The sequence below is a fragment of the Toxotes jaculatrix genome, chromosome 18 (genome assembly GCF_017976425.1).
Source record: "Toxotes jaculatrix isolate fToxJac2 chromosome 18, fToxJac2.pri, whole genome shotgun sequence".
Taxonomy (NCBI): domain Eukaryota; kingdom Metazoa; phylum Chordata; class Actinopteri; family Toxotidae; genus Toxotes; species Toxotes jaculatrix.
This window is the reverse complement of record NC_054411.1, coordinates 18,258,993-18,271,341: the sequence shown is the minus strand read 5'-3', so window position 1 is coordinate 18,271,341 and position 12,349 is coordinate 18,258,993. Positions and strand designations below refer to the sequence as shown.

Below are 12,349 nucleotides of genomic sequence, written 5' to 3'. Positions count from 1 at the left end.
CAAGAAAAAACAAGGAAAAGAAAAAGTAAAGAAAGAAAAGTGCGCAGTCCTGTCACATTAAGATATTGCCGTCTGTGTTTCTTTAAAACTTATAAATCCTCCTTTCCCATCTTCTCTATTTCTTTTTCCCCGGCTCTTGAAATCAGGTCACAACTGTTTTCATTACTGTTTGACTTGCGGGTTCATAAGCCTCCAAGCGTCTACGTTCCTCCACCCACCCCCAAGACAGGAAAAGATTTTCCCTCCAACATTAACCCAATAAATGCCTATTAAGCCTGATCGCAACCTTAAAGCTGAGCTCCCAGTGAGAGAGAATAAAAGTAGATCTCAAATGTTGTTGCTAAGTTTAAGGCATGAATACAATCGTTGCTGAGCTCATAATCTTATCTCCTAATGGCTGATGTGGATTATGCGTCTACATGGTCACTGGATGAACATACCCAGGACTCTGCTCGGGAGCTCTTTCACCTCCACCGATGCATGAGGTAATGCGGCGGGATGATGAAAGAAAGCCTCGGGAAATTTGAGGTACAATCAACGAGCCAATCAATGCCTCTTTATCCCTCCTCTACTTAAAGGAAAAGGCGAACGAAGCGGTGAAAAGATGATGAATGCTATGACATCATCCGGTGGCGTCACCGTGTGATGTCACCTCCCTCACAACTAAACAATTCCCAACACCACCGCTTAAAAATTAACTGTGGCCTGATGAAGCCTTTGTGCTTTGTGTCCCAATGATTGTAATTGCCTCTCCAGGCTTCACCAGGTGTGCAGACGTGTTTGTTTTACATGGTAATAAAAGGGTGGATGGATGGATGGAGGGATGGATGGATGGAGGGAACACAGAGGGGCCATGGCTGAATTGCTCAATGTGTGTTTTACTGACTCCCTGCTTCAGTGATTTTCACCCTGGGGTAGGTAGTCATGTCCCAGAAATTGCAATTTAATTATAAAATAAATGTATATCTACATATTGAGTCAGCTGTAACACAGCTGGTGGTTGAAAAAGTTGGATAAATGTAATGAATACATAGTTAAAATAATTAGCTAAAAGTAACAGATAAATGCCACTGCAGTGTGTTACAAAAGCAAACTTAACTGAACCAATCTAAGCCTTGACAGTTAAATTAGATGACAAAAATACTGGAATAATATCCACTTTTATATAATCAATAGCATTAAATAACTTACAGTTTCAAATCAGTGTACATAAACACATTTAAACTTGATGCAAGGTGTTGATGGGGGCCTGCTGGATTTCATCTGACAGGGTTACAGGGATACATCAGACAAATAAGGCTGGGAGGCACCGCTCTGTATCACTTACACACAGTATACTGCTGTAACGCAGTCGTAGGGGAAGTGATTTTTTTTTTTACCAAAAGAATGCACACCTGTGTCTCGTGTGAGTATGTGCAGGTGCGTTACGCACGAAGCACCACAGAATATAGCTCGTATACGTAGGTTTGAGTTCAAACCGACACACCATATACTCCAAATGATGTAGCTGGAGCCAAATGTGGCTACAGCTCCAGTCACATTCACAAAATGATAACGTGTGCCACGTTTGTGTGAGTGCCTGACTCTTTTTTTTTTTTTTTTTTTTTTTTTTGATAGTTAGGAAAGAGTCAGCTTGGGGAGGTCTGTGAGGAGGAGAAAGCTGAAGTCAAACACAGACAGAAAGAGAGAGAGAGGGGGAGAGAGAGAGAGAAGGGGGGGGGGGGGGGGGGGGGGGGGGGAGTGGAACGGTGCTCAGATTTCATCCAGATTAATCTGGAAGCTTTGTAATGAGGGGTCTACTGTATATATTTAGCCAGTGCAGTGAGATGTGGGTCAGACAGGCAGGCAGGACAGGCCAAACAACATGCCCAGATTACCCACACTGAAATGACCTTGAGTGGGCCGTCAATGATCTGCAACAACAACTCACTATCTATTCCTGTTGACCTGCGACAGACTGATACGATGGCTTTGCATGCTCCTTGCTTTGCCCGGTCACAGGTTTGAGCCCTTAAGGTTCCTCTCTCGCCGTGGAACACAAGGGCGCTTGGAAATTCAATACCATTCAGCTTGTCTTTACGGAAATGTCACTTGTTGATTAAAAAGAAAGTACAGAGAATGAATTACTGTCAACGTTTGCTCCGTGTGTTGATACTGGCGTTGGTTCAAATTTACTCAATGTGAGAACAAAGCACGCTCAGAAACATTTCTCAGTCTGTCCTCTGTAGCATTAGACATGAAACACAACTAACTAAACACTGCGAAATGTACAACATTTTTCATTGTGCACTCCACTACATGGCTTTATTGAATCAAATCCTTTATAGCGATGGCAGTTTTGTGCTACCGGCCTCACACTGGAAGCTTTAGTATAAACGAATAGCTGATGCAAAATGCTCATGTTACTTTTGCGATCATAAATTCATGTGTAATAGAAAATATCAGATAACCCAGTCGAGCTTTTTCTACCGATTCTTGGTTCCAAAGGTTTTTTAAAGTCCCTCTGCACTCAAAAATGTGCACTGTTAACTTCACTCGGACGTTTGAGCAGAAAGATGCTTTGACATTAAAATCTGTTTTTACATTCATCTGCTGCAGGTGGAAAGTTTCACTGTGTCACCTCCAATCTGAGTCTAAGACATGAAAGTCAGGAGGCCAGACCTGGTTCAATGTGTGACTTGAGGGAGAAGCAGTAAATAATATAGTTTTTAGACATTTTCTTTTTTTTTGTGGGGGTGAAACATTATTATAAGTCAAATGAGAGTATTCTTATCTGTCTTCAAACATGTATAGATGGGGTCTTTAAAATTACGGCCACAGACTCATTAATCCTAAAGGATACGCCACTTAGCAGTTCAAAGGTTTTATCCTGAAAATGCACTCCACTGTAAGCCAGCTGTGACAGAAATGGTGGCTGGAATTTGACACATTGCTGATACTCTCACAGATATAAGATCTATTCAAAACAACCTGAAGCCCCACGAGGAGAAGGAGAAGGAGGAGGAGGAGGGCAAAGAAAGAAATATGTGTGTGTGTGTGAGCTTCATGGTGTATCTGTGTAAACTCAAGGTGCCACACCCTCTCTCTCTCTCTCTCACACACACACACACCCTCAGTCAGGTTCTCTCTCTCTCTGTCTCATTGTTTCACACACACAAACACCACGTGTGCCTCACCACAAACACCTTATCCTCGATTGCCCCGTCAGATTGGTTGTCAAAACGCTCCAAATACCCGCATAATGGTGGCACTGTTATTTAGATTTATGACTCAAAAATCGGGGGAAAGAACACACTGTACTGTCGTCTAAAGCTCAGCAATGACAAAGCTCTCAAATATTCACCAATGCATTGCTGTTTTCTGCTCATGGTTCGTTCTGGTAAAGGCACACTTTGTTTTGTCCAAATTGAGACCACCCCCCCTAATACACACTACAGTCTAACGCCCCCCCCCCCCCCCCCTTGTTTTTTCCCCCCTCTCTGTGCTCTCATATTGTACACTAAGTATTTTGTGTTCCTCTGTATATTCTAGCTCAATTATGTAATTTAGCACCGGTGTGTGTATGTGTGTTCAGTAGCCATGGCAACAGCACAACATATCGGCGACCACAGAACCGCACTGGGGCCGTGGGCACTGCCAGGGTTGTGCCAAAGACTAATCCATGCCAGAGGTGACATGAGCGAAGGAAAAGTGAGGCGGGTGGAGACAACATGACACACACATGAAAAAAAACACACGCTCAACACACACACAGAGACGTGTACACACAGACACACCAGCATATTACTCTCTCCTCTCACTCCTCGCCTTCCTTTTAAAACACAAGCGCACACACTGGATATCCTCCCATTCTTCTTGGCTGGAGCCTCCCATGGCAATAGCAGTAGGAATCCATTCTCCACGGATGCTGGGACAGCTGTGCTGATATTGAATGAGACACAGTTTGTTCTGCCTCTTTCTGCATGCAGCTTGAGATAAAAACTACATGCTACTTAATTCAAATCTATATCGCCTGCTGCCAAAATGCACTCAGCTCATCTCGTCTTTGTCTCCGCCACCAAAGAGCGCGCTGAATTTCTTTGCAAAAAAATTGCCGTAAATTTGCTCCTGCTGACGCATGGTGGCCCCCAGTCACCAGCTGACAATAAACACAGAAAATTTATATGACTGACAAAGACATTAATCACAGGAACCTTCATGAGCCTCTCAGTTATATGCTTAGAAATACAGCATGTGCTTATGCAAATAATCCACAACATGCTGCCAGTTTTGAAGCTGCAGAGATAACAAAAAGCTCACATTTGGAGCACTGGGATGTCTTAGCAGGACAGCCTCCTTGTTTTAGGCTGCTGGCCTTTGGTGGCGCCAGTGAAAGGAGGACGCAAATACCCAAAAATGCCACCTTACATGAGCTCAACTCAAGTATCTTTTAGTGGTGGTGGTTTTTGTGGTGGGCTGTCCTTACACCGGCAGCATGGTATAAATGAATAAGTAAAAGGAACATGGTGTCCCAGGCAGTGTCTGGCATTATGACCTCCTGGTGTCCCGTGATGAGGGAGAAAAGATCCGGCGCTGCTGGTACAGCACGAGGCGGCAGCACAGCCAATCGGGGACTCCGATTTCACCCGGTACTCCCTGCCTGTCCTCCTCTCTCAGTTACAAGAGAGCACAATAGATCAGCCCTACCTGTCAATCAAATGTACTATGAGTTCACTCTTCTGTCTGGCGGCCAAAAAGCAGAGTGCTTTACTGGCTGCTGGGTCACTTTTCCACACAAATATCCACACAAGCTAAACTTTTCTTTTCCTATTTGGCCTCATTGAGTTACACTGCGGCTGTGTGTATATATATAGATTTAAGTCAGTTAAACTTGTGTGCAACTGAACCACAGCCCACAGTGATATCATAATTCAATATATCTATCTATCTGAGAAATGTAATACATGCAATAAGGACCAATTTTTGCTCCTTGCAATGTGACTTTGGTGTTGCTTGCTCGTGAATTGAAACAGCAGCAACTGGCTTAAGATAAAGGTGAGATACAGTCGCCTGGAAACTGGCGGCCCCAGCTAATCCAAGCCACAACCACTCACAGGCCTAATTGGCATGAAGACATGGCACCAAAGCTTTTAGGGCATGTTTGCATGTCCATGCTTGTGCACGCACACGTGCACATGTGCGCCTTTAATTCTGAAAAATACAACATTTTCTGTTTATTCAGACTGCGGGTCCATCCGATTTTAATCCTCTGAACAGCTGTTCCAACTCATTTTCCAGGCCTTGGGAAGAGACGGAGACAGAGGGTAGGAGGGGAGGGGATATAAGGGCCACCTCACCAAATATGTGTAAACGCAAAGTTAATGCTTCAAAGTCCAGATATTGATTACATGAATTTAATCAGATTTTCACATAAAACAAACTAGCTCATGCTCCCCCCTCTCTCTAAATACTGCTTTGATATTTTCATTGAAAACACTGCTCTCTGATAAGGAGTGATAACAACGCGCGGTGACGTAAGAAAAATATAATACGTCCTCTTGGAGAAACATATAGCGCTGATAAACCCTGGAGCTTCAGACTGGGAGGACAAAGCCATAAGTCATGTGCGGTGAGACGGTGACCTCGGAGCAGAGGTGACCCTCTCACTGTTAGAGAAAACCATGAGAGCATGAAAAACACTTGTCATAGAGCCGTTCAAAGTGATCGCAAATCATATGTCCGATAATTAGGCCACACCAAAACAAACAGGAGCTTGCTGCTGCATGAGAGGAGCGTTACAGGCCTGAAGGGAAAAGTGCAGTGCAAGTCACAGTTAGCACTGATGCAATTTCATTTCATTTAAGATACAAAGGGGAACATTTCAGAATAGAGGCTGCAGGGGGGAAAAAAGGGGGATATCAGCGTTAATAAGCTGCCGGTGGTCGGTCACCATTGTGAAGTACAGCTAAGAGGTGATACTTCTGCAGCCTATTTAACTGCGATCTGATGTTTTCCTCTACACACATTAAAACACATGTCTGTGAGGGATAGTGGTCGGAGCTGCAGCCAGTGTTTGGTCGCTGCTGCAGGACTGCTTTGCAACGACAAAAAAAAAAAGTGTCGTCTGGTTTGAACATATTGCCAATAACAGGCTACAGAAAAACATGCTGAGGGAAAAATGCAACTTTTCATGGATTGTGTGTGCAAAAAAAAAAAGAAAAGGATTTTCCTCTTCCCTACCACGAACCTACAATAATTCCAGCTGCAGGTCAGCGTGAGCGGCCCCGCAGGAGCTACTACAAAAAAGAGACATTTTCTGAAGATGGAATATATAGAAAACACACACACACCTAATGCTGAATAAATAGGGACTAAATAGGACTTACCACTAAGGCATTGTTTAGAAGGTGAGTAGGGTAATACTTTAGTGTTGAGAGGGTGTTAAGAGGCGAGGAGAGCAGGGGTCAGCGTCCAGGCGGGCAGAGGGGGGCAGAGGGAAGGAATAAGTTAACATGTCGCACCAGTGAAAACAGTCTGAGATGACAACATTACGAGCTGCATGAAGAACTGAACACATTTTTAGAAAAATGCAATGAAACAGAGGAGAAAAAAAAATATCTGTTTTTAAGTGTAGATTTGTGCTGCGTCATTGTGGGCTGCATGGAACGGATATCTAAGGTTTGGAGAAAGAAGCAACAAAAACGGACCAAAAAGTTAAACAACAAACAGTATTATTATTTAAATAATGTCAAAGACATTTTTATCAGGAAATATATACATATATATATATGTGTGTGTGTGTGTGTGTGAAAACTATTTTAATTTCTAACACACTAGAAGTCTCTTTCTTTCTCTCTCTCTCACACACACACTCCTCTACCCCTTTCAGGGCTCTCTCTGTAATTTGCCTCCATTACGCACCGTCACATCCCAGCTCGCTGCTTCTCTCCAGTATGGCTTTTATCACAGTTAATAATTCATTCGATTGTTTACAATTGTTGCCATATCCGAGGTCCAAGCTCGAATTTTTAATTATTAACAGCAATTAAATAAACAAAATGTGCCTTTCCGTCTGCAGACGGAGCTGCAAGGGAATGCTGAATGTGTGTGTGTGTGTGTGTGTGGGTGTGTGTGGGTGTGTGTGGAGAGCGAGACTGGGCTGTTTGCACGGAGAGGGAAGTTGTTTCTTCTCTGCACAGCACACACATATGGTTGCAAATTTTTTTTTAAATGCCATAAAAAAAAATAAAATACAGTACGTGAGGTAACTCCTCGCTGCAGAGGCGCTTCCATCGTTTTCCTGCCCAACTAATGACACACTGCAAGTTACCATTATGCGCAACATGTGTATTGCATTGCACTGCATGAGCTTCTGTTGCCAATTAGTTTTAATTAAGGGAAATTTATGTAGCTGAATAAAATCTCTTTTCATTTAGGGATTATCTGCTGCATAAGAATTTTCATCAATTACAGATAAAGCCATCACATCTAAAGGCCTGTTTGGAATTTTTAGTCTAAGGCCTAAGGATGTTCTAATCTATATGCAATAAGTTTGATGCCTGTGATTGTAATTGACCAATCTGTTTCTATTTTCTTTCCTTGTCTAAGTCAGTTTGGCCCTCACAGTCTTAAGTCAACACACTAAGTAGCCTCTAATAGTCCCTTCAATAAAATGAAGAATTAAGGGAAAATAATAAAATCTCCTTTCCCTTTCTGGTGTCAGCGAGAGGCAGACGTTATGATCCTTGCTGCTAATGTTTTGAAATGGAAACCAGACACGACTTGTGCCCATGAGAGGAGCGAAGAACATCCTCTCAGCCTCTGGTAGCAGAGTTGTCAGAGGCATATGATGGGAGGAAAACTCTGTAAAAATCAGGAATGAATTACACATCAAACAGGACCCTGGCAGTCCACTGTCAGACGAAGCCAATGAGGGATAAACAAGTCTGCTTTATAAGAGTAAGACTTCCAGCAGCTGTATAACATGGGCAGGTCATTGCCACTGGTTGGCTTAAATGAAGGAAATACCTTCAAAGCCTTATAGACCTATAATAAAAAGAGGCTTTGCTACTTTTTGTTTGTTTTTTTTTAAGTGAAAAATATTTAAAATTAGAAATCTTTTCTTTTTTAATTTAGGGTTTTACTTTGCAAAACATGCTGGTGAAAGAACTAATGACAGTTTAACACACTTAGGTTCATAAAAGATATAGTTTAACAGTGGAGGTAGGAGGCAGCTGAGCATGTTGGGTGCTGCAGTCTGAAACAAACACTTTTGTACAGCTGTGGTGCGGTGCATAAAGCTGCATGCACCCCTACTGCAAACAGTTCACTGAAAAGCTTCTGCACGCCGTGTCATATTTTTTTCTGGTCGCTCTCTCTCACTGTCATGACAGTTGTATTTTCAGGCAATTATTTATTGATAATTGTGGAGGTTTATTGGGGGGAAAAAACCCCAAACATGTCATCTAAATATGATTAATTATAAATAAAGTATAGGAAATAAAAATAGCCAGTATATGTGGAAAGAGCAAGTAAAAATTTTAAAGCCGTCAAAATGAACATTTGAAGAAGCATTTACTACAGCTCACACCCGTGCTGTTTTAGTGTTAGAAATGTCCACAATAGAATCTGTTAATAGTAAAAACAGTGTATTAGAAGGTCTGAACAGACAAAGGAACAATAAAAACAGACTGTGTTAAATATGATGTACATTTGGAGCAATACACCATATGAACTAGGAATCCTTTGTATTTTTGAGTATGAATAGCAGGTAAAAGCCAAGACAAGAGTTTAAAGTGAAGTAATGAGAGTCTTTAGAATGAGGTGCAGTTCTACCTGCAACAAGATGTTAGAGGAAGTTATTTTACACATTAAAAGAAAAAAGCCAGTGACATTTATTTAGCAAAGTCAGTCTTAATTAACTGTAACATGAAGAGTAAGTGTGCCCTGCTGTCTGCAGTGTGTCCGTGAGGGGGGGGGGGGGGGGGGGGGGGGGGCGGGGGTGAGGAGACTGAGGTTGAATAGAGATGTAAAGGGATACACACTGATCCACAGATATGAATGTAGATCTAGTCTCTGACCTTTCAGTTAACCTGTAGCTACACGTGCTCACGTGTTGCTTTCAAGAGCAAAACCTTGAAAAACTGTCAACTGGTGCAGCAGAGCGCCGGAAAAACACCACCTCAGAAGATACATGCAGAATGTCTGTACTCTTCTTCACAGTTTATCCCCACACACACACGCGCGCGCGGAGAGAGAGAGAGAGAGAGAGAGAGAGAGAGAGAGAGAACACACACACACACACGCTCCAATCTGTCGCTTCTCCCGGTCTCAGCTCCACATGAAAGCAGCTCTAAAGGCGGCGGTGTGCGCCCCGCTCCCCTTCAACTCCCCTCACCGGTCAAAACCTCCTGCGAGCCTCGACACTTGGAAAAATCTTTACAGCAGTAATATTAAACTCCAGTCCACATTCTCTCTATCCCTGCGCTCTCCTTTCTCCTCCTCCTACAGGCTCCCCTCCTTCTTCTTCTTCTTCTTTTCTTTTTTTTTTTTTTTTTATATGAAATACATTTCGGGAGAAGCGCCATTTTCTCTCCAAAACCATGTGCGATGGAAACGCACAAGAAAGTTTCGTGCGGCAGAAACGCGCGCCGAGACGGGACGAGTGTCGGAGAGCTGAGGTGCAGTTTCACACTGAGTCAGACAGCAGAAAGACACTCTACCACAACAATTCAACACATGGAAAATAAAAGACAGAGGCAGCGCAAAAAAAAGGAAAAAAAAAAACCGGCGTCCCCCCCTCCACCAACCCCCCCACTACAGTCTATACCCAAACAATGAAATAAGAGAAGACAATTTACCTGTGTCAAGCAGTACGGGGAGTACATGGTTATTTTTAGAAAGGAGAATTGGAGAGCTTATTTAAGTTGGATGGAAGCTCGGTATAGTGCTGCATTGCAATCGCTCGCCGTCCTGTTTCTCTCACTCCATGCTGCTGCAGCTTACAGTAACCCCGCCTAGAAAGTGAAAGCTTGCACAAACTTTCAGGGAAAAAACTTTGCCTCCCTCCCCTCTCCTCTTTGAAGGACTTTTTTTATCGCTCTCCTCTTTGTAACGAATTCTTCGATGAGACGGCTTTTTTTAAATATATATTTTCATGCACAGTCATTAAGGTGTTATTGGCAGCACTTATGACTTTTTAGATGAGATCAGTCTATTTTTTTTTTTCTCGATGGAATCTTCGCTGGTTGTCTGAGCCGCTACGCAGAGCCTATAGGCTACATCCGCGCTTCCCTGCATCGTTTACATGGTAATGTTATGCCTCAGTTGCGTTTACTGACCCCTCCGATCCATGATGTGCAAATGCAAATAATCATCAGGGGACAGACGAGTCGTTCAGTGCGTGTTTAATATATGTCTAGTTACACGTTGACGTGAGGGAATCACGTAAACGCATCATGAGAATAGATCAGAGTGTTGTAACAGCTGCAAGGGGGGGAAATGGGAATAAGCTTCACATATATTTTGAAATCTGTTATTTTTATTTTTTATTTTTTTGCAGCTTATGTTGAGAAGAACAGCAACGTGGACACACACTCATGAGGGATGAAAAGTCTCTGATCTGACTGAGAAAATAATAATGTATATATCCTGGTACAGAGCAGCGTTATGTTTTCAGCTGCATGAAAACTTCCCCTGTTTTAAAAATGTTCCGTTACAGATCCTGATGTGAGGATTTTTAGCTCTCACGCACCGAAAGCTAGAGCTCTGCACTTAAATTCATTTTGCAGGCATTTGAATCAATGCATTATCTCATCACGGCTGTAAAGTTAAGTCTATTTATTTACTGAACCATATTTGACCCAGTCTGGAACCCACAACTGTAGTTTAAAAACCAGTGAAGTGAGTCCAAGCCAAACAGTTACTGCAGCATTCACTATGAAGTAGAAAACTAGCAAACAGTGAGGACAGACATATAATCACAGACTCTGAACAGTATCAAAATACTAAATTGTACTAAATTGGGGTGTGTGAGGAAACAGAAACTCTCTCTCTCTCTCTCTCTCTCTCTCTCTCTCACACACACATACACACACACACACACACACACACACACACACACACACACACACACACACACACACACACACACACACACACACACACAAACAGTAGTGAGTGATAAACATATCACATAAAAGTCATAAAATGAACTTTCTTGGACCGGGTCCTGCGTGTGGTACAGTGGGAATTTGGGTGGGAGTGAAGTCATTGTAAAGAAGCGGAGCCGAAATTTTGGGCCTGACATTGGAGTCCCACAGATTTATGAGGCCTACTGCATGTGCATTTCTACCGCAAGCCTCTGCAGGCGAAACAAAGAGATCTGGGCTCTGTGTGGCCAATTACTGCACACGGCCAGATACGCGAGCCAGAGACGCAGGCTGCGAGGGAGAAAGTGTGTGGTCAGGGGTGTATGTGCACCACAAAACTGTAACCTCCTGTCCTCGCCACCACACGAGGTTAGAACGCCAGCATTCCTTTCTGTGAATAAGACACATGAGATGAAACACACACATACACAGACACACCCTGCTTCACACACCTATTGGTTTCCCTTTAGGCAGGTGTACTGACATCACAACCACTGCCTGCTACATGTAGGGGGGGGATCCTCTTGGTTTCCAGCTCACTTCTGCAGCAGAGTCATTTAAAAGCGCTGCAAGTGCAAAAGGTTATAGTGAGCGGTTAGAGAGGGATCAAAACCTCCCTCCTTTATGGAGTCGACTTGCATGCAACACACGCAAACACTCCTCTGCCGTGGCTCCTTAAATGAGCCACACATTTAGTGGTCTGTGTGAGTAAATCTCTCATTAAGTAACACATGGTAGAGCCATATGCTACGGTTGGTGGGTCTGCTGCGGCTCTGCTTTTTCACACGCTTCGAATATACATATTTACCACTGCTCCAGAGCGGGCCAGCGCCGCGATGACTTCACCCATCGGCTCGGAGCTGTGCAGTTGCGTGAAAAAACGGAGGCTTTCTCTGACAGAGGATCAGAGGAGTCAGTTTATCCCTGTCCTAACAATCCTCAGGTCTGCGAAACAGGTTGTTCAAGGATAATAACCGCAAATTTGCCTGAAACGAACACACACACACGGTATCACACCACAACCAGTGATAATACCACACCTGTTTAGTGTAAAAGGAGATGGGACACAGTGCAGGGGAGATATGCAAAAGTGTGGTTGTGCTGCTCGGTTGAGCACATGTCGGTTCTTGCGGCTCACAGTTTACATACAGTGCACATGCAGGGCTTTGCTTAAGGGGTCATTAGATCACTGTAAAAATCTCCTTCTTACCAAGACATTT

At 43.3% G+C, this 12,349-nt stretch overlaps 1 protein-coding gene across 2 annotated transcripts in view; it reads right to left on the bottom strand.

The window, feature by feature from the left end:
- The window catches only part of nfixb (nuclear factor I/Xb), a 129,982-nt gene that overhangs the window by 107,863 nt on the left and 9,770 nt on the right, over nucleotides 1–12,349 (bottom strand). Inside the window, exon 1 of one of the 2 annotated variants that reach the window (XM_041062482.1) lies at nucleotides 9,840–10,171. The exons of the other annotated variant lie outside the window; for it this stretch is intronic. Within the exon in view, the coding sequence (XP_040918416.1) occupies nucleotides 9,840–9,866 (27 nt within the window). The 5' untranslated portion in view covers nucleotides 9,867–10,171. Of the gene's footprint in view, nucleotides 1–9,839; nucleotides 10,172–12,349 lie in introns of those variants that run through there. 2 annotated transcript variants of the gene reach the window in all.